General features: G+C 57.7%; 1 protein-coding gene across 4 annotated transcripts in view; it reads left to right on the forward strand.

Annotated features, from left to right (window-relative positions):
• Positions 1-18,624, forward strand: part of ZC3H18 (zinc finger CCCH-type containing 18) — a 59,301-nt gene that overhangs the window by 27,245 nt on the left and 13,432 nt on the right. For all 4 annotated transcript variants that reach the window (XM_042917990.1, XM_042917988.1, XM_042917987.1 and 1 more), the window contains 5 exons: positions 2,094-2,242; positions 2,566-2,658; positions 3,380-3,537; positions 8,439-8,556; positions 9,445-9,713. In XM_042917990.1, the coding sequence (XP_042773924.1) occupies positions 2,094-2,242; positions 2,566-2,658; positions 3,380-3,537; positions 8,439-8,556; positions 9,445-9,713 (787 nt within the window). The remainder of the gene's footprint in view (positions 1-2,093; positions 2,243-2,565; positions 2,659-3,379; positions 3,538-8,438; positions 8,557-9,444; positions 9,714-18,624) is intronic.

The raw sequence follows: 18,624 nt of genomic DNA on the forward strand, positions 1-18,624 counted from the left end.
TCTGACTTCTGTGTGAATTTTAGGGGTGCCTGGGTGGCTGGCTCAGTCGGTTGAGCGTCCGACTTCGGCTCAGGTCACGATCTCACAGTTCGTGAGTTGAAGCCCCATGTCGGGCTGTGTGCTGACAGCTCGGAGCCTGGAGCCTGCTTCTGATCCTGTGTCTCCCCCTTTCTCTGCCCCTAACCCACTCGCATTCTGTCTCTGTCTCTCTCAAAAATAAAAATAAACATTAAAAAAAAATTAAGAATTTTAAATGGGCAGCCCGGGCGGCTCGGCCGGTTAAACGTCTGACTTCGGCTCATGTCATGGTCTCGAGGTTCGTGAGTTCAAGATCCACCTCGGGCTCTGTGCTCTCAGTGCAGAGCCTGCTTCAGACCCTCTGTCCCCCTCTCTCTGCCCCTCCCCCCACTCATGTTTGCTCACACATGCTCGCTCGTCTCTCTCAAAAATATTTTAAAAAACAATTTTAAAAGTCATTTTCACATTTCCAGAGAAGTAATTTTAAGCATACTTTATTTCGCATTTAACTCAGATCAATACGTTAGTTAAGTTTTAATGCAAGTTAAAATATTCATGATGTTTAAAAGGTAAATTTAGCTTTTTTCTGAATATCAAACAACTAGTTCTCTGTAATTTATACGAGGAAAACTATGTTTTGTCAACAGAAACATTTAAATGGAGTATCACATTTAGGAGTGAATATACAGGGGGGGCGCCTGGGCGGCTCAGTCAGTTAAGCATCTGATACTTGAGTTCCACTCAGGTCATGATCTCACAGTCTGTGGGATCGAGCCCCATGTCCCGCTCTGTGCTGACAGTGTGGAACCCTGCCTGGGATTCTCTCCCTCTCCCTCTCTCTCTATCTCTCTCTCTCAAAATAAGTAAACATTTTTTAAAAAGTGAATATATATTGAAAGATGGTTTAAATTTTAACTACGTGTTAAACTGTTGAAAACATTTTTAAATCATTTAGATACTGTATGCTATATTTATTTTTGAGCTTGTGTAGATACTACCTGTTCAAAAAATTACATTTTTATTTTATTTTTTTAATTTTTCAACATCCTCTTTATACCCAACATGGGGCTCGAACTCATGACCCTGAGATCAAGAGTTGCATGCTCCACTGACTGAGCCAGCCAGGCGCCCCCCAAAATTAATATTTTAAAAAGTGATTCACTTACTGGTTAAATTGAAACGTCGGCTTCTTGCCTTCTGCTCTGGAAAATCAGGCAGTTTCCTTGAATGATCTTGGTGTTCTGTCACCAAGTAATTCTAAAAGATATTTTTTATAAGCACCCAGATTATTAGGGTTGTCTGTGTGTTTTCTCTTTAATACATTTTTTAAGTCCAGAAATGTCCTGAAATGGTATGTGGGAGGCTTTGGTGGGAGAAACGCAGACGTCCCGAGCTGGTACAGACACCCGGAGACTGACTGGCAGAATTCTGGAAGCATCCTTCGATGCTTCTCCGTGATGGCTGTTTCAGTATGCGTGGTTTTTTGAGTCAGAATAAATCAGGGTCCTCCTTGCATACCTCTGAGCCTTTCTGGGGGTGCAGTGTCGTCCAAGCAGGAAACCCAGGGCCACCTGTGATTGGGAAGCTCTTGGACTTTCTCTATTTTTAGGGGGAAATGAACTACTCACACAGTCACTTAGGAACAGGGGCCACGTTTCCTCCACCGCATAACCTAAGTCCCTTTCGGGAACACTCAGGAAGTGCTGCTCTCAGGAAGCTCCTTAGCCCGGGGCCCGGTCCAGGCCTGCCTGCCAGGAACCACGCGCATGCGTGCGTGCGTGCGTGCGTGAAGGTGGAGGCACGGGGTGGGGGGTCTTTGCCGTGCTCGGTTCAGGCGTGAAGGGTGAGCCCAGGCAGCCCAACTCTGAGCCCGACCCCGCCACCACCGCTGCCTGACTCCGGGCCCATTCGGACTCGGGTTCGCACAGCCTGTGGGGTGGCGAGGGCGGCCTTGGCACCGCACGGGCCCCCGGTGAAGCTGCCGCTCCTGGAGCCGCTGTGGGCAAAGCGGGCAGGAAGCTGACCTCGTGTGCTCCGATTGGCTCCCCTTTCTGACCTGGCTTTTGTCTCCACAGGGAACTGCACGTGGGGAATGAACTGTAGGTTTATACACCCCGGAGTCAACGACAAGGGCAACTATTCCTTAATCACCAAAGCCGAACCTTTCCCGCCTAATGGTGCCCCACCTCTTGGACCTCACCCGCTGATGCCTGCCAACCCCTGGGTGCGTGAACGCCTCTCTTTCTTTCATTGCTAACGGATGGGACAGCTAAGCTCTCCGAACCTTCTGCTTACAACCCATCGGTACACCTTGTGTAAAAGGCACTTCTGTGACGTCACGGTCACTGGGTCGCCTTCCAGATGCTTCCGTGTCTCTGTGAGGAGGCAACCCTAGGCTCAGGGCAGCAGGTCAGGGGCCACACTGAGGCTTGGAGTGCCAGGGGCGTGCGGCCGATAACCTTCTAGCTGGTGTTCTTGCTCCCGTCTCTTTATAGATTTTGAAGTTTGGCTTGCTTTCTCAACTTTTCCCTTCTTGTTTCTTAATAGGGTGGGCCCGTAGTTGATGAAATTTTGCCTCCACCCCCTCCAGAGCCCCCCACGGAGAGTGCCTGGGAACGAGGACTCCGGCACGCGAAGGAGGTAACTAGAGGGCCTGAGGAAAATTCTTGAGCACGAGTAGCGTTGCTTTGATTCAGAGACAGTGACTGGAAACTCAGTGAAGTCCTTGAAGTGAGGGAGCGGTTTCCTAAGAGTTAAGAGAGCTCCGTTGGTCTGTCCAAGGCCCAGGCGCGCTGTCTTCCCGGGGCTCGGGTGGCGTCACACCGCACCGCAGCTGGTGCTGCGGCCCCCGGCCTCCTGGAGCCATGGCCTGTGCGTGTGCAGGCCCGTCCCTTCCCGAGACGGCCACTGTGCCTGCCTGCGCCCTCCCTCCAGGCTGTCCCGTGGCCCTGGCCGTCAGGCTTGTGATCTGTCGCCACCAGACTTGCTTTCCAGGCCCTCACTTCACTTTCTCTCCAGTGAGGTGACAGGATAAAACGAAACCATTCCCCTGCCTGGCTCAGCACGGAGCCCGCCACCCCCCGCCCCCCACCAGCCCTGGAACCACTTTCTCTCCATGCTTGGGCCCCATCACGAGCGAGTATCTGGGGCTCCCTGGCTCAGGAGGTGGCCGGCTCTGTTACTCCTTTCCAGAAGGTGAGACAGCTCCGTGGCACCGCCTGGCGGGCCCGTCCTGCTGGTGCAGAGATGGTGTGCCTGGGCCTGGAGTCCCTCGGCCGCTCCCGCTGCCCTGGCTGGGGCGCTGTGGGTCCGCCTTTCCTGACAGCGACTAGCGTTGACTTCTTCCTTCTTACGACGGTAGGTTTTAAAAAAAGCAACCATTCGAAAAGAACAGGAGCCCGATTTTGAAGAGAAAAGGTTTACGGTGACCATCGGCGAAGACGAACGGGAGTTTGACAAGGAAAATGAAGTTTTCCGGGATTGGAATTACCGCATCACGAGGGATGTCCGAGAGACAGCGTAAGGACCCATCCCTCCTTCCCTTCTGAGGGACAGTGAAGCTGTCCCCAGCCGTGGGAGCCTCGCGCTCTTCCCTCAGGCCTCGGGGTGCCGTGCCTCCCTCTCCCCGTCCTCGGCTCGGAATGGCCTTCCCGAGATCGTGTCAGAAGCTCTGCAGGGGCTTTCCTGGGTTTTCTGCGCCGTGAAGGAAATGCCCTGCCAGAGCCGGGTGCCCGGGGAGGGCTCACCTCTGTGTGGCTTCCTCTGAGCTCTGCGTTTCTAGAGCTGTGCTCCGAACCCCTGGAGCCCCAGCGGTCTGCCTCTTCCCACCCTCCTCCCGGTCTCCCAGCGGCCAGGAAGACCCATGAAATTGTCACCAGAGTCCAGGAACTCGGCAGGTGTGACGCGTTTCGTCGTAAATGGCCTTGTTCCTTCTCCGACACGTCCTGTTACTGGTCTGGTAGAGAAGTGCGTGCGGTTGAAAGGCTTCGGGGCTCTCACAACATCCCCCCGCACCTCTTCCCGGGGGACGGTCGGCTTTGTCGTGCTCCCCTTGGAGGGGCGGACGCAGGCAGCTCTCTCCTGAGCAGCCACCGCAGCGTGGGCTCGGGTCACCGCGATCGGAGCCGGCTCTGGCGCCCAGGCGGCGTCATAGCAGCGCTCTGCTCGGTCACACCTGCCGTGGGAGAGCGTGCTCGCTGGGGTCTGGCCGCGGTGGCAGTGGCGGTGGGCGCAGAGACGGGGTTCGCGGACGGGGCTTGCCTTTCAGGGTTCCGCCAGCCAGCCTGCTACTCGAAGCTCGAGGCTCGTGTCCCGCATCGTGCACCGTGCCCCCAGCTCTCTGCCTGCAGAAAAGGACACGGGGAGGCCCTGTGCTCCACGCTTGTGTCAGGGGACAGCTCAGAGTTTGCAGCGTAGAGATTTAAAGCCGTGGTTCGGACTTGTGTGTTTTCTGATTCTGGGTGTGGAGGCCTGTCAGATCCCGGACGGGAGCGTGGCAGTCGGGACCCTGTCTGCCAGCTCCCACGGCTCCCTTCGGGTCCTGAGGCCTCGCACTTTTCTTGGGGAAAGCGCAGGTGAGGCTCCCGTCCCGCCGGGCTCAAGGGGCAGGCGGACAGTCCCAGGGGCCGGGGTGACCGGCACAGAGGGTGTGCTCTCTGTGAACGCTGGGCGAAGAGGCTCCGAACCTCGACACTCGGCCTCCCGGCCGCTGCTGGAGCGGGGGCCTGGAGCGTGTGCCCGCAGGGGAGCCGGCCGGCGAGTGCGGCCCTGCAGGGTGCACGTGGGCCTCGACCGAACCGGCGCTGTGCCCTGGGCCTGCCCCGCGTGTGGTGCCGGCAGATGCCGCGCTCCCTCTGCGGAGGGTCCGTGGTGCGGGACCTTGCGCCTCTAAAGCCTCTGAGGACGGGCCTCGGAGCCAAGTTTTCACTCACGTTTGGTTTTTCAACGTCACTGCCCTAGAATTAACTGGGGGCTTCTGTGACACCCCTGTGCCGGGCCCCACCGGACCTCATCAGGCAGGGCCTCTGGGAACAGGGCCCCTGTGGCGAGTATGGGTGAGAAGGCACCTCTGCCCTGTCAGTCAGGGTCCGCTAAACACAGGAGACCCCCTGGCTATTTTCATTTCATGTAAAGACTGTGCAAACAGAAGGCAGTGGCAGCTGTAGGAAGCAGGGGGGGGGGGGGGGGGGGGGGGGGAGGGGCGGCGAGGACAGTTGGAAGTTCACATCGAGAAGCTGGAGGCCGGGCTGGGACTCAGGCCGCTGAGGAGGGGAGCGCTGGCCGGCTGTGCCAGCTCCCCTGTGGTGGGCGAGGAGGCCGGGGTGCCAGAGTCCTGCGGGCGGCGACGGGCAGAGGCCAGGACAGAGAGACCCTTCCGCCCCCGGGCCCGGCCAGCCCCTGCGGCACCTGTCGTGGGCCAGCCTCGCGCGGGGCAGTCGGGAGAACAGGGTGCTCTCGGCAGAGGGTGTGGGGGGCTCAGATACCAAGCGGACAGCTTAAAAGCAGTTCAGGGCCGTTGATGTAAAACTCAGAACCACCAGCCGTGCTGGTGTTCCCTGCCCGGGACCCCGGGGCACAACAAGCTCTGTGCCCAGGTGCTCTCCACCCGGCGACGCGGCAGGCCTATGCGCCGGGTGAGGGAAGGTGGGGAAGAGGGAAGGTGGGGAAGGGCGTGAGGGCGGAGTACCAGGTGCGCCCCTGGACCGGCAGCACCACCAGCGGCCGGCCAGGGTGTCCAGGGAAGGTGGGGCCCCGCTGGCTAACTAACAAGCCTTCTGGGCGATCCTTGTGCCCACCCACTGAGGTTTGAGAGCCGTGGACTTCAGTTCGGGGGCCCGGGCCCCCACCTGACGTCAGGGGCGGTGTGGTCAGGCTCTGGCAGCGTGCAGCTGGGTGCTCTGTTGTGGAACCAGTGGGGAAGGGTGCCCGCTCAGGAGCTCCTGAGGAAGTAGCCTGAGATAGTAGGAAGCACAGGCAAACCGGTGTTTTCTTTATGCCTTTTTGGGAATTAACTTGTTTAGCAGGATCACTTAGTAAAGGTAGTGCTTTTCAGATGCCAACCACCTTGTGGGACCTCATGCGCACAAGGTATTAAGAAATGTCACCCTGGGGGCGCCTGGGTGGCTCAGTCGGTTAAGTGTCCGACTTTGGCTCAGGTCATGATCTCGCGGTCCGTGAGTTCGAGCCCCGCGTCGGGCTCTGTGCTGACAGCTCAGAGCCTGGAGCCTGTTTCAGATTCTGTGTCTCCCTCTCTCTCTGCCCCTCCCCTGGTCATACTCTGTCTCCCTCTGTCTCTCAAAAATAAATAAATATTTAAAAAAAAAAAAAGATGTCACCCTGGGGGGTGGGGCGTTGGGGGTCTCAGTTGGTTACGTGTCCAACTGCGGCTCAGGTCGTGATCTCACCGTTCCTGGGTTCGAGCCCCGCGTTGGGCTCTGTGCTGACAGCTCAGAGCCTGGAGCCTGCTTCAGGGTCTGTGTCTCCCTCTCTCTCTGCCTCTCTTCCCCCCTGAAAAACAAAAAAATGATTAAAAAAAAGAAAGAAATGTCACCCTGGGTTCCCAGCCAGCTCAGTCAGTGCGAGTGCGACTCCTGACCTCAGGGCCACGAGTTCAAGTCCCGTGACTTTGATGTCATCTCTGTGCAGGAGGCTGGGGTGCGCTGTATGCAAGAACATGCACTGAGCCCACCAAGGCGCCCTGACCGTTCCTTCACGTGGGGACCCTGGTGGCGGTGTCCTAAGACTCCAGGCCGTCCCATGGGAGAGAGGCCGTTACACGTTGTTTACCAGGTTTTCCAGAAACGAATTTGTCGGCACGGCCCTCCTTTGAGAGAGCACGCACCCTCACATCCGTTTGGGAAGGTGTTTCTCCCAGGGCCTGGGTTGGCCGGGAATGGTGCTGGGGCCTGGGGGGGCCACGTTCTCTCTTGCTGTCGAGCAGCGGGCTGGGCCGCGACAGGCCTCCGCAGCTGCTGACTGCTGTCTTACACGCGACCTGAGTGGTGGGCACTTACGCGCTTTGGAAGATGTCTGGCCACTTGGAGTGAAAGAGAGCTGTGTCCTCCAGCAGACCCGGCCTCGGGTGAGTCAGTCTGCCAGGGTCCTGGCCCAGGCGGGGCAGACACCTCCCAGAAGGCAGCCCGCTGGAGGCCATCGGGCGACCCAGAAGCTCGGCCTGGCAGCCTCTTCAGGTTGTGGGCACGTTGGTTTCCCCCACCAGCTTACTCACAGGGGGGAGTCGGTCTGGAGCCAGGTAATCCCTGAAAGAATGCCTGTTGCCGGACTTGCGTCAGGGTCCAGGGCACCCCCAGGGCAGGTCCTCTGGGTCAGTGGCTAAGGTGGGATCTCCTTACCTTCCTCCCCACGGTCAGTGGCTGTCCCTTCCCCATTGAGTACAAGTCTGCCTTGGCCCCTCAGGAGGCTCCTTTATCCTACGTGCGGGGGTCTGTCCCTGGACCATTTGTTTCTTCGTGAGAAAGGCAGGCCTGCAGTGTGGTGTTGTCTCAGGGTGTGGCTTTCTTGGCTGGGCTTGCACATCTCTGCCTGCCTGTGCATTCGGGGACCAGTTGTCGAGCTCCATATGGAAGCCCACCGGTGTTTTTACTGGGATTGCCCTCCATTTGCAAATTGATGGAGAGAGCTGACTTCTGGGCAGCGTCCAGTCCTGGCTGAAGACCAGAAACATGGTCTCGTGTGTTCACATGTCCTCTTTGTCCTTGAGGAGCGCATTAAAGCTTTTGTCAGATAGGTTCTGCTCAGTTCTGGTTAAACGCAGTTTGTTCCTCGGTGTTTCTTCTTTCTTGCTGCTGTAAAAGAGGGTTTCTCTGCTCCTTGTCCGGAGTGGTCATCTGTGTGCGTGGAGGCGTCGGTCTCATGCTTCACTGGGCCCTCTGGCTGCCTGGATCGGCTTTACCGGGACTCAGGTTCCAGGTCTGGTGCCATTTCATTTGCGGGCGTGGGTCCTTTTCCTCCTCGCCCAGCCTCCGCGGCTTCATTCGTCTGATGGCAGCAGCCAGCCTCTGCCACGCCGGTGGATGGCCATGGAGGCCGTGGCCGCCTTGCCTTTGCCCGGTCTTACAGAAATGCCCCTGTTCCCATTAGTAAGAGGTTGGCTCGAGTTCCAACGTATGTGTGTGAGTTAAGTCTCGTCAGGAAGTGTTGTCTCCAGCTCCCTGCGGTGTTTGTCATCGTAGGTGCGATCCTCTGTGGTTCTTCTCTTCAGGTCTGCCATTATGTGTGGCGTATTCACGAATTTCCTCCTTCTGACTCATCCTCAGATTCCTGGAATAAATCCCACTGAGTCATAGCGTATTTTATTTTCTTCATGTGGTGTCGGATTCTGTTTGCTAACGTTTTGTGTAATATTTTTGCCTTAATATTCGTAAGCGATAAGATTTGCCTCGTACTCGCTCATTTTGCAGACTGGAGCCTTATGCAGATCCGTACTACGACTATGAAATCGAGCGCTTCTGGCGTGGCGGGCAGTACGAGAACTTCCGGGTGCAGTACACGGAGACAGAGCCGTACCACAATTACCGGGTGAGTGTGACGGTCGTGCACGTCTCCCTGCGCTGGTCCGTTTCTTAAGATTACCCTCGTTTTCATCTGTGGGACTTGATGCGGTTTTAGTAGCATGGGCAGAGCGTACCAGTTTCACGTCCCGACTGCCTGTTCGTGGAGAAGCAGTTCGGATCCACAGGTTAAATTGGTGGTGGTTTCCTTTAGTTGATCTGTGCCCTTGCTCTGGGCTTGTTAAAAACTGGGTTTGCCGACTGGATTATTGATACAGCTCTGCATGGGACTGTGTTCTGCCCTCCTGAGTGTTTACTCCTTCAGGTTCCCTAGCGGTACCATTTATAACTGTGCTGTCCTCACCCATGTCCTCACCCACTGTAGTGACCGCCCCCCCCCCCGCCCCCAGCTTGCCTTGCTGGCCTGGAGGGTGGGCCCGGGCTGTGGGGGTACAGGTGCGGCCTGCCAGGCAGGGTCTCCCTGAAGGTCGAAGTGACTTGTCGGAGCCACTTTCCACCGCCTCTGTCCCCCACCACGCCCGAGGCTGCGGCCAGTGGCAGGGCAGGGGCGCACTTCGTTACCTCACAGGCCACTTGAAACCCGAAACCCGTGTCCGTGCTGTGATTTGGGCTTTGTCCCGTTTTAACTTTGAACACTAGAGCAGATGGATGGAGGAGACCTGAGCGATAGTTCCGGAAGGCGCTCGAGGGCCTGTGCCTCGGAAAGCAGGGGCCGTGCCCCGCGCTGTCCCCGCCCCTGGAAGGGGGGTGGGGGGCGGCCCCGGCGACTGGCGGACCGGGTAGCGGTGCCTGGAGGACGACCTGGGGAACAGAGCCGGCGCGGGAGGTGGCCCCCGCGGCCTCCCCGCCGCCCGCGTTCTGCCGGCCGCCGCCCAGCGCGTGTCTTTGGCTTCAGGACCGGGAGCGCGAGCGCGAGCGCGAGAACCGGCAGCGGGAGCGCGAGCGGGAGCGCGAACGGGACCGCGAGCGGGAGCGCCGGCAGCGGGAGCGCGAGCGCGAGCGGGAGCGGGAGCGCGACAAGGAGCGGCAGCGGAGGAAGGAGGAGTGGGAGAGAGAGCGAGCCAAGCGCGACGAGAAGGACCGCCAGCACCGAGACCGCGACCGCGAGAAGGAGCGCGAGAAGGAGAAGGAGAAGCCGAAGCCCCGCTCCCCGCAGCCGCCCAGGTAGGTCGTGGGCCCCTGGGCTCTGGGAGGCCTGCCCCCCCCACCCCCCCGTGGGGTCCCCGGAGAGGAGGGGGCGCGCCCGCCGGCCACAGCCCCAGAATCCTCGCTGGAGAAAGGTCGGTGTGTCGGGGTGAGTGGGTGCCGGCCCGTCCCGGAACGTGCGTGTCCCGGCGGGATCGCACCCCAGCGCACCCCGTCACCACCCTGTGTCGCGAAAGCTCTGAATTCCCGGTCGCGCCGCTTTGGCACGGCGCCAGGGAGGTGGCTCCGGCGGCCGGAGCGCCGGACCTCGAGCCCCCCGCCGTGGACGGCCGGCCTCCCCCTCGCTCGTCCTCCGTCTTCCGGGTGGTGGCTGTGGTTTTGTGCCGGTCGCGGGAGCTGCCGGGGTGGTGGCCGGGCGGGCAGTGAGGACGTGCCCTTCCGGTTCAGGGTCCGCGGGTGCGTGTTTGAGGACCAGGGCGGACACGTGGTCCTCAGGAGAAGATCCCGGAGCTGGAGGGGGCTTTGTCTGTGTCTGTGTTGACAGCCTAACGGGAGGCAATCCACACACCCCGCAGTGCCCGTGTTTAAAGTGTACAGAATATTGTAAGCTTGCAGAATATTCAGAACGGTGGCCCCGCCACAACTTTAAGGCCCTTTGTGCCCCAAAAAGAAACCTCATGCCCATCAACAGTCACCCCTCGTTATCCCCAAACGCCCCCCGGCTCCTGGCAGACACGGGTGTGCTTATTCTGGACACAGAGTGTGCGGTCTCTTGTGACTGGCTCCTTCCGCCCAGCGTGATCTCTGAAGCACATCCGCAGTGTGGCCGTGTCCGTGCCTCTGCGGCCGAAGACGATGCCGTCGTGGGGAACACGGACAACATTGCGTTTACCCGTCCTGTCCTGTCAGTGCACCTTTCAGTCGTTTCTCCCTTTGTCTGTCATGAACACGAGCATCGTGTGCAAGCGTTTTTGCAGAAGTGGTTTTCATTTCCCTCGAGTATACGCCTAGGAGTGCAGTTGCTGGGTCACGTGATAGCTGTGTTCAGCCTTCTGGGGAGTTTCTGGAATCTTCCAGAGTGGCTGCACCATGGTACGTTCCCATCGGAAACGTGTGAGGGTTCTACTTGTCTCCACATTATCTGCTTTTGCCCATTTTTTTTTTATCGCAGCCATCCACTGGGTGTGAAACGGTAGCTCATCACAGCTTGGTTTACGTTTCCTGGTAACTAATGACCTCTTTAGTCATTGAAAGCCATTTTAGTCATGAAAACGCGGGGCCTCTTTTCATGTGCTTCTTGGTATATGCTCTTGGGAGAAACGTCTATCCAGATTTTTTGCCCATCTTTTAATTAGGCCGTCTTTTTGAGTTGTAGGAGTTCCTCACGTTCTAGGTACAGACCCCTTGTCAGACACCTGACTTGCACGTGTGCTACCCCGTTGTGCAGTTGGTGGTTTTGCTTTCTTGATGACATCAGCCTTTTTCTTAATTTATTTTATTTTATTTTTTTAGTGGGAGCCTTGTATTTTATATTTTTTCCAGTTTTACTGAACTATAGTTGACATGTAACATTGTATACGCTTGAAGTATACAATGTGATGATCGGGTACCGTGCACATGTTGCAGAATTGTTGCCACAGTGAAGTTGGTTAACAGCAATATTGTTTCACATAATTCCCTCACGCGTGTGGTGAGAACATCCCAGAACTGTCTCGCATCTCAGGTACACGGGTACACGATACGGTATTTCAACCGCGGGCCCACCGCGGTACCCTAGATCCCCGGCACCGACTCGTCTCACGACTGGAAATTTGTACCACGTGACCAACATCTTGCCGTTTCCTCCACGCCCTTCTCCTGTCTGTTTCTAGATGTTTGGCTCTTTTCGATTCTCCGTGTAAGTTAGGAATATACAGTAAGAAGTCTTCTTTTGCCTGACTTCACCGAGCGTAGTTTCTCAGGGTCCGTCCACGTTCTCACAAATGGCAGGATGTCCCTCTTTCTCGCGGCTGAATCACCGTCCATGGTATGGCTCCTCCACACCTTCTTCATCTGCCAGTGGACGCTCAGCTGGTTTCAGCGTCCTCCCTTCGAGAAGGAAGCTGCGGTGAACACGGGAGTGTGGACGTCTCTTCTGTTTGCGTTTCGTTTGGACGTTTACCCAGAAGTGGTTGCTGGATCACATGGTAGTTCTGTGTTCGGTTTTTTGAGGACCCTCCATACTGTTTTCCACAGCGGCCGCGCCCGTTTGCATTCCCACCGACAGTGCACGAGGGGTCCCCTTCCCCACCCTCACTGACGCTTGTTACCAGTTGTGTTTTTGATGACAGCCTTTTAAGAGGTGGGACGTGATCCCTCATTTTGGGTTTGATTTGCAGTCGCCTGGTGATGAGTGATGTTGAGCGCCTTCTCACGTTCCTGTTGGCCATCTGGCTGTCTTCTTTTGGAGAATGTCTAGTCAGGCAATTGCCCATTTTTAAATTGGATTCTTTGGTCTTTGCCATCGAGTTGTAGGAGTTCTTTACGTATTTTGGATATTAGTCCCTCACCTGATAAATGGCTTGCGAGTATTTTTTTCGCGCTCTTGTAGGCTGTCCTTTCACTTTGTTGATGATTTACTTTGCTTTGTGGGAGCTTTTTAGCCGGTGTGGTCCCACTGTTTACATTTGGTCTTGTTGCCCGTGGTGTGGGTGAGACTCGCATCGAGGAGCTTTATTGTCGTGTTTCCAACTGGGAGCTTCTGGACTTCGCGTCTTTGATCCATTTGGAATTATTTTTGTGTGCAGTGTAAGACAGGGGTCCGCTTCTTTCTGTATGTGGCTGTCCGGTTTTTCCAGCATGGTTTATTGAAGAGACCATCTTTTCTCCTTTGTGTCTTCTTACCTCCTTTGTTGTAATTGACCATATATGCATGGATTGACTTCTGGGCTCTCCGTTCTGTCCCATTGATCTGTGTCTGGTGTTTGTTTGTCTGCCTTAAGTGGTCTCTGTGCCCATCGTGGGGCTTGAACTCACGACCCCGATTGCACACTCCACCGTCTGAGCCAGCCAGGGGCCCTGATACGTGTCTGTTGTTATGCCAATACCATACAGTTTTGGTTACTAAAGCTTTTTGATACAGTTCGAAATCAGGAAGCGAGATTCTTGATCCAGCTTTGTTCTTGTTCGAGATTGCTTTGGCTATTTGGGGTCTTTTGTGGTTCCATACAGTTGTTTTTTCTATTCCTGGTGAACACTGCCCTTGGAGTTTTGATAGGGATTCCAGTCTGTACTTGGCTTTGGGTGGTGTGGACATTTCTTCTGCATCCTTGCGATCCATGAACGCGGAATAGATTTCCGTTAATTGTGGAGTCTTCGATTTCTTTCATGGGTTTCATACAATTGTCAGGATACAGTGCTTTCACGTCCTTGGCTACATTTATTCCTAAGTATTTTATTTTTGATGCAGTTGTAAATGGGATTGTTTTCTTTGTTGTTGTTGTTGTTCATGTTGTTACTGTATAAAAATGCAACAGATTTTTGTATGTTGAATTTGTGTCCTTTGTACCGAATTCATTTACTGGTGACAGTTCCTTGGTGGGGGAAGCTGAGCTCTTCCCGTAGATCTCGTCCCCTGTGTCAGCGCAGCTGTGTTTCTGACAACGAGCCTCAGGACCGTCGTCTTTGGTTTCACGGTCAACTCTGGCCGCAGCAGGACAGTCCGTGTGAGCACCAGCCTTGACTGTTCCCATCCTCCAGATGGCGATGAATTGCCCTCACTAAATTCGCTGTATTTTTTCATACTTTCCTAACATTGGGCAAAGCGATGTTTCGACAGGACGTTCAGAGTGAATCACACGCCCTAGATGCAGAAACAGTTCATTCTCTGGAAGACCGCTGTGACGGATCTTTATGTTGCCGGAACCGCCGTTTACCTCACCGTGAAATTCATCACTTCATTTGAAGCGCAAAGCTTGATTTTGATCTTCCTGCTCTCGGTCCCTGGAAACCCCTCTGCTCACGCCACCGCTGCGCTCTTCGTCCAGCCTGGGCCCTGGCCACCCTCCGCCCCTGCTGGGCCCCGGCGTCTCTGGGACTCTGCTCCGACATGGCCGCTCAGAGGGGCCTCCCCACCCACCCCTGTCTTCGCTCCCTGCTTGGTAGATCCTCGCGGCTGTCTTCGCTCCCCGATGTCACATGGTGCTGTCCGCATCTCTGTTAGCCTGTGCTGCCTTCCAAAGTGGGATCCCCGGGGGGGCACCGTGGCAGCAGGTCCCGTCTCAGAGCCCGGCACGGAGCTGGAGCCCGCAGACCCTCGATGGTGCTGTGGAGTTGTTCTGGATTCGGTAGCAGCCTGCGTTTTGCCCCGTCTGCCGCCGTGAGTGTTGTAAGGTGGACAGAATCATAGGCTGAGTTCTGCAGAGAGGACTGATTCAGTCTGCTTTCCAGATTCGTGAAACGGCTGTTTTCGTGCACATCCACATCCCTGGTCTTAGAAGGAGAAACACAAGAAAGACGGACAGATGATGTCTAGGATGTGTGGACTCCCAGATCCCATCAGCAAGTCCGTTCTCGTGGTTTGCTGGTTTATGAGCGAATTCGCTCCTATTTGCTCTGACGACCAACCGCCTCCCTCCTCTCCCTCCATTGACATGTCCTGCTCGTCTCCAGGAAGCCAGGTAGCTCTTCCAAGTTGGAGGTCTGTTCTTCCGGCACAGGGACCCTTTTATACCCGAGGGCGTGCTTTTAGAGAGAGTCCGTGGGAGAACAGCTGCGCCGGCGGCTGTGTCTGTCTGTGCTTGTGACTGACTCCTGGGACAGACGCCCGCCTGCCCCTCGTTCCCGGTCCCAGTGCTGCCCGACCCCTGCAGAGGAGGTGCCCACGCGAGTCCAGCGAGACTGCGCTAACAGCAGTGCTGTGTGTCGGCGTGGCCCCCGGGCGCCAGACGCCTGTGCGGAACGGCCTCACACACAGCCTGCGTTGGCACAGCCCAGGATCGGCAGGCGAGGGCCGGGGTCAGTGAGAACACGGCTGAGCCCGCAGGGCGGGTTCAGGAGGCGCGACTGAGTGGCTTCTTCCTAAAAGGAGGTGCAGCTTCCTCACCGGACCAGGCAGGCGTGCCCTCTACTTGTTTCTGCCCAGTTTGCTCCCGTCTGTTGGGCTCACGGTCCCCCCCCTTTTCTTGCCTGGACTCTCACTTTCGCTCCTGCGGACCATCCCCCACAGGACTTCTGCTGACGGCAGGGACATGTGCACCCTGTCCCTTGGTTAGGATTCAGCCTGTCTCACTGGTGCCGGGGAGTCTTGCGCCCCGTCTTTGATCACTCTGGCTGGAACCCTGCTGGCCCTGCGACCGGCCCGAAGGGCTAGGGTTTCACCAGAGCAGAATTTCCAACCCGGCCCTCCTATTTCCTTTTCCTGTGACCAGCCAGAGCCGGTGTGACTGCTTCTTCGGGAGGAAGCTGAATTTCCCCGCGGTAGTATGTTTGTGCGATCTCCCTGTCGTCGAAGAGTTTGTTCACTTAGCCCAGGACGGCTTGGGGATTTTACAGCAGCAGCTGGACAGAAAGGGTCCTCCTCGCCTGAAATAGGAGACAGACACGGTCACGTTCAGAGAGTCCGGTGGGAAGCTCTCGTCTGTGCCACCAGGGGGGCCGTGTGCCGGAGCGGATGCGGCACCGCCCTCGTCCTCGCAGAGCCCGGTGGACGTGACGGGGGTAGGCGATGAACTCCGTGCGCTGGTGGCTCTCCCGTCTTGTCTGCAGTCGGCGCGGGCGCTTTAAACCCAGAGCCCCCGCCACCCAGCAGAGGGCACGGGCACGCAGCGCGGCGGAGCGAGCTGTGGGTGAGGGCTGGCAGTGGCGCTCCGGGCTCCCGGTTTCTTCCCCTCGCCCGTCCCGAGCTGGTCTGCTCTGACACGGCACCTGGTGAGCTGTCGGGGTTTCTTGCCAGCTTTACGCTGGGCCTCGCAGGCTAGACGCGGTGTCACCGTGTGCGCAGATGTGTCCCTCTCCATTTAGCTTGGCCTTCTGTAACTGTGCCTTTTGGGGTCCCTGGCCGCTCCTGCATCTGGGCTATTTAGAGACTAGACTGGAACCTCGTAAGCAGTCGTATGGGACGCGTCTATGTAAATAGAGGGAAACCCCTTTTGTGAAACCTTCTAATCTTTACAGCCGAGCCAGTGGGTGTGCTCTGGGCGGGGCTGAGGCGGGTCAGGAGGATGTGCTTTGGCACAGGCAGATTCAGGCCATCCCAGATAAAAATAGCAGCTGACATCTTCCTGGAGGGATTGCCCAGACCGCCTGTTACCGCGAGAGCTGCGCACGGTTGAGGTGTGGTGCCCCTTGGGGTGACATGGCACACTCCTCGTTTCCTGGGAGGGAACCTGCCCGCCTCTCCACGTTCCCCGAAGCCCACGCTCTCCTCAGAGGGGTCCTTGGCGTCTCGGGGTGCGAGAGGCCTGTGCGCGGCCCGTCAGTGTCCGGTCAGAGGCACATCGGGGGGTCTGTGAGTCCCCCACAGAGGCCTGCTCTGGACTCGCCCCGGCCCGGAGCAGCTGGCTTGCGGCTGGGCCCCCGCCCTGCGTGTGTCTGAGCAGCTCAGGTTGCCCCTTTATTCGCAAAAACCACACGTTGGGTTTCCCTCCGCTTTTGGGGACGCTCCGCTCCCGCCCGGCCAGCGCCCGTGCCCATCTGCCCGGCCTCCCGCCGCCCGGCCTCGGCCGCTGCGGTGTCTCCCCACCTTCCGCGGCCTCCGTGGCACACTCTGTCGGGTTCGTGAATTTGAACATGACAAGTCGTGGCCTGAGTGTGCCGACGACCACACCCGAACAACCTGGCCTCCCGCTCCGCTCCCAGCGGACGCTGTGACGCTTCATGCTCCGCGACCAGCCCGGCGTCGCAGATACCTCCGAGCTGGTTCCCCGGCACTTAGGCTCAGCTCCGAAACCGTCCTCGGTCTTGTCTCCGGGCAAGGCGCTCCCCTGGGGGTTTCCTAACCCTCATGTCCCCGTTCTGATCTCAGCGCTCGTCCGTCCTGGGCACGGCTGAATTGCTCGGCTCTGAGAAAGTCACGTCCGGGGTATCTTTGAGGAAAAGTGCATCCTGGTTTTTAGCTTCTTGACTGCCTACCCCGCTGAGTCATCCAGAACTTGCTCAGCTATTTGCTGAGTACGAAAAGGCAGATGATGGCAGTATGTCATGCTCTCAGGTGTGTGTGGATGTCTGGCGTGGGTGGGAGATGGGGAGGTACGGACGGACGCGGGTGCGGCCGTGACATGGGAGAGGTGCTGGGGAGCCTCCTCGGGCATCGCTGTGTGCCCGCTTTGTCCTCTGCTCCCCCAGAAGTTCATGTCGGGGCACACAGGGCTTGTGTGTCCCTGGGTTTACTTGTCCCTGATTAGGTTCGAGTGCGTTTTCAGAGGTGGAGGGTGAACGTGACATCACCGTAGGCCCTTCCGTCTCTCCTCCCCTGGAAGACCGGGAATGCAGCGGCCTGTGCTGCAGCATCCGGCAGGTCCTGTGCGGGCACCGCGCTGGGGGCACGGGCGGGGAGGGGCGGGGGGGAGCAGGCTCCCTTGCAGGTGGGCGTTCCGGAGGGAGGGAGCCCCTGCCCGGGCCAGTGCCCTCCCAGAAGCACATGGACCGCCGTGGGTGGCTTCTGCCCGGTGTTGAGGAGGGTGATCACGGCGCAGGCTTCCACATAAGGCCCCACAGAGGCTCCGGGAGCACAGGCGTGCTGAACGCCTCCCGCGGAAGGTACCGTGACCTTCCCAGACAGGAGTGTGAACAAGTTAGGTGACTTGTGGTTCCCTTTTCCCGGATCCTTATTAGAGACTTAGCCCTTTGATTTTAGAAGAACACCTTTCTGCTTTCACCTTGTTCCGCTTTGGAGCCCACGCTTGGCAGCCGCTCAGCTCGGAGTTTCCAGACACCGTTCCGTCACCCTCTTACGTCACCGCCACCTCACACCCCTGTGGCCCGTGTGAGACACGGGGCGTGTCAGGAGTCGACCCGGGCCCCTGTGTCGTGTTGTGTTCCGACGTGGGCATTTGGCAGTCCTGGTACGGCTGACCTTTGCTCCTTGGAGCGTCTCCCGAGGCCTTGAACAAAGGCTCTGTACCCGGAAGATAAGCTTGTGTTGTAGCTGTGCTGGGAAGGCCACTTCCTCGGCGGAGGGACAGGAGCCTGGCTTCCCCTCTCCCTTGGGAAGGCTTTATGCAAATTCCACGCGCGTTCCTGACTTGGGCCTGGCCTCCCCAGTCACCTGCTGACTTCGCTGTTCCTGTTCCTGTTCCTGGGCTGAGTCGCAAGCCTGGGGGGGGGGGGGCGGGGGGGGGGCAGTTCCGCGCTGCTTTCTGTCTCCGCTGCTTTCTGTCTCCGCGAGGTCCTTTGTTTTCCAGGCCACGCGCGCTCTCTCTTCCGGGGTGTCGGCACTCTCTGAAAGGGGCTTCATCCTCAGGGGCCTGGCCTCTCTCTGAGAGCACAGGAGCCACCATGGGCCCCGTGTCAGGGGCGCTGCTGCCCAGGGTTTCAGAGCCGGCCGCCTGGGCTCTGCCCCCTTACTGACTGGGTTGTGTTGGACTCCTCTGCCCGCCCTGTGCTGCCCACCGCAGCCCAGAGCTCGGGGCCCCTTCCTCCTCTGAGGCCCCATGAGAGGTGAGAGCAGGGCACTGATAAAGACTCCGAGAGTGTGTGCGGGTCCGTACAGCAGACCGCTCTCTCTGCAGGAGTGGAAAAATCTTTAGTACTTGGGGTTTCTCTGTAACAAATGTGAAACGTTACGGCGTAGGAACGTTTGGAAAACCTTACAAAGAATAGAGGAAACGGTGAAGAAGGAAAGTGGACCAGGTGGCTGCTGTCACCCCTAGCCACACGTGCCCACCCGCATGGGAGTCTGGGGATGCCTCGTCCGCCCTCTGCCGGCCGTCCCCAGTGTCCTGTGCACGTC

This window comes from Panthera leo, chromosome E2, assembly GCF_018350215.1.
Source record: "Panthera leo isolate Ple1 chromosome E2, P.leo_Ple1_pat1.1, whole genome shotgun sequence".
Lineage (NCBI taxonomy): Eukaryota > Metazoa > Chordata > Mammalia > Carnivora > Felidae > Panthera > Panthera leo.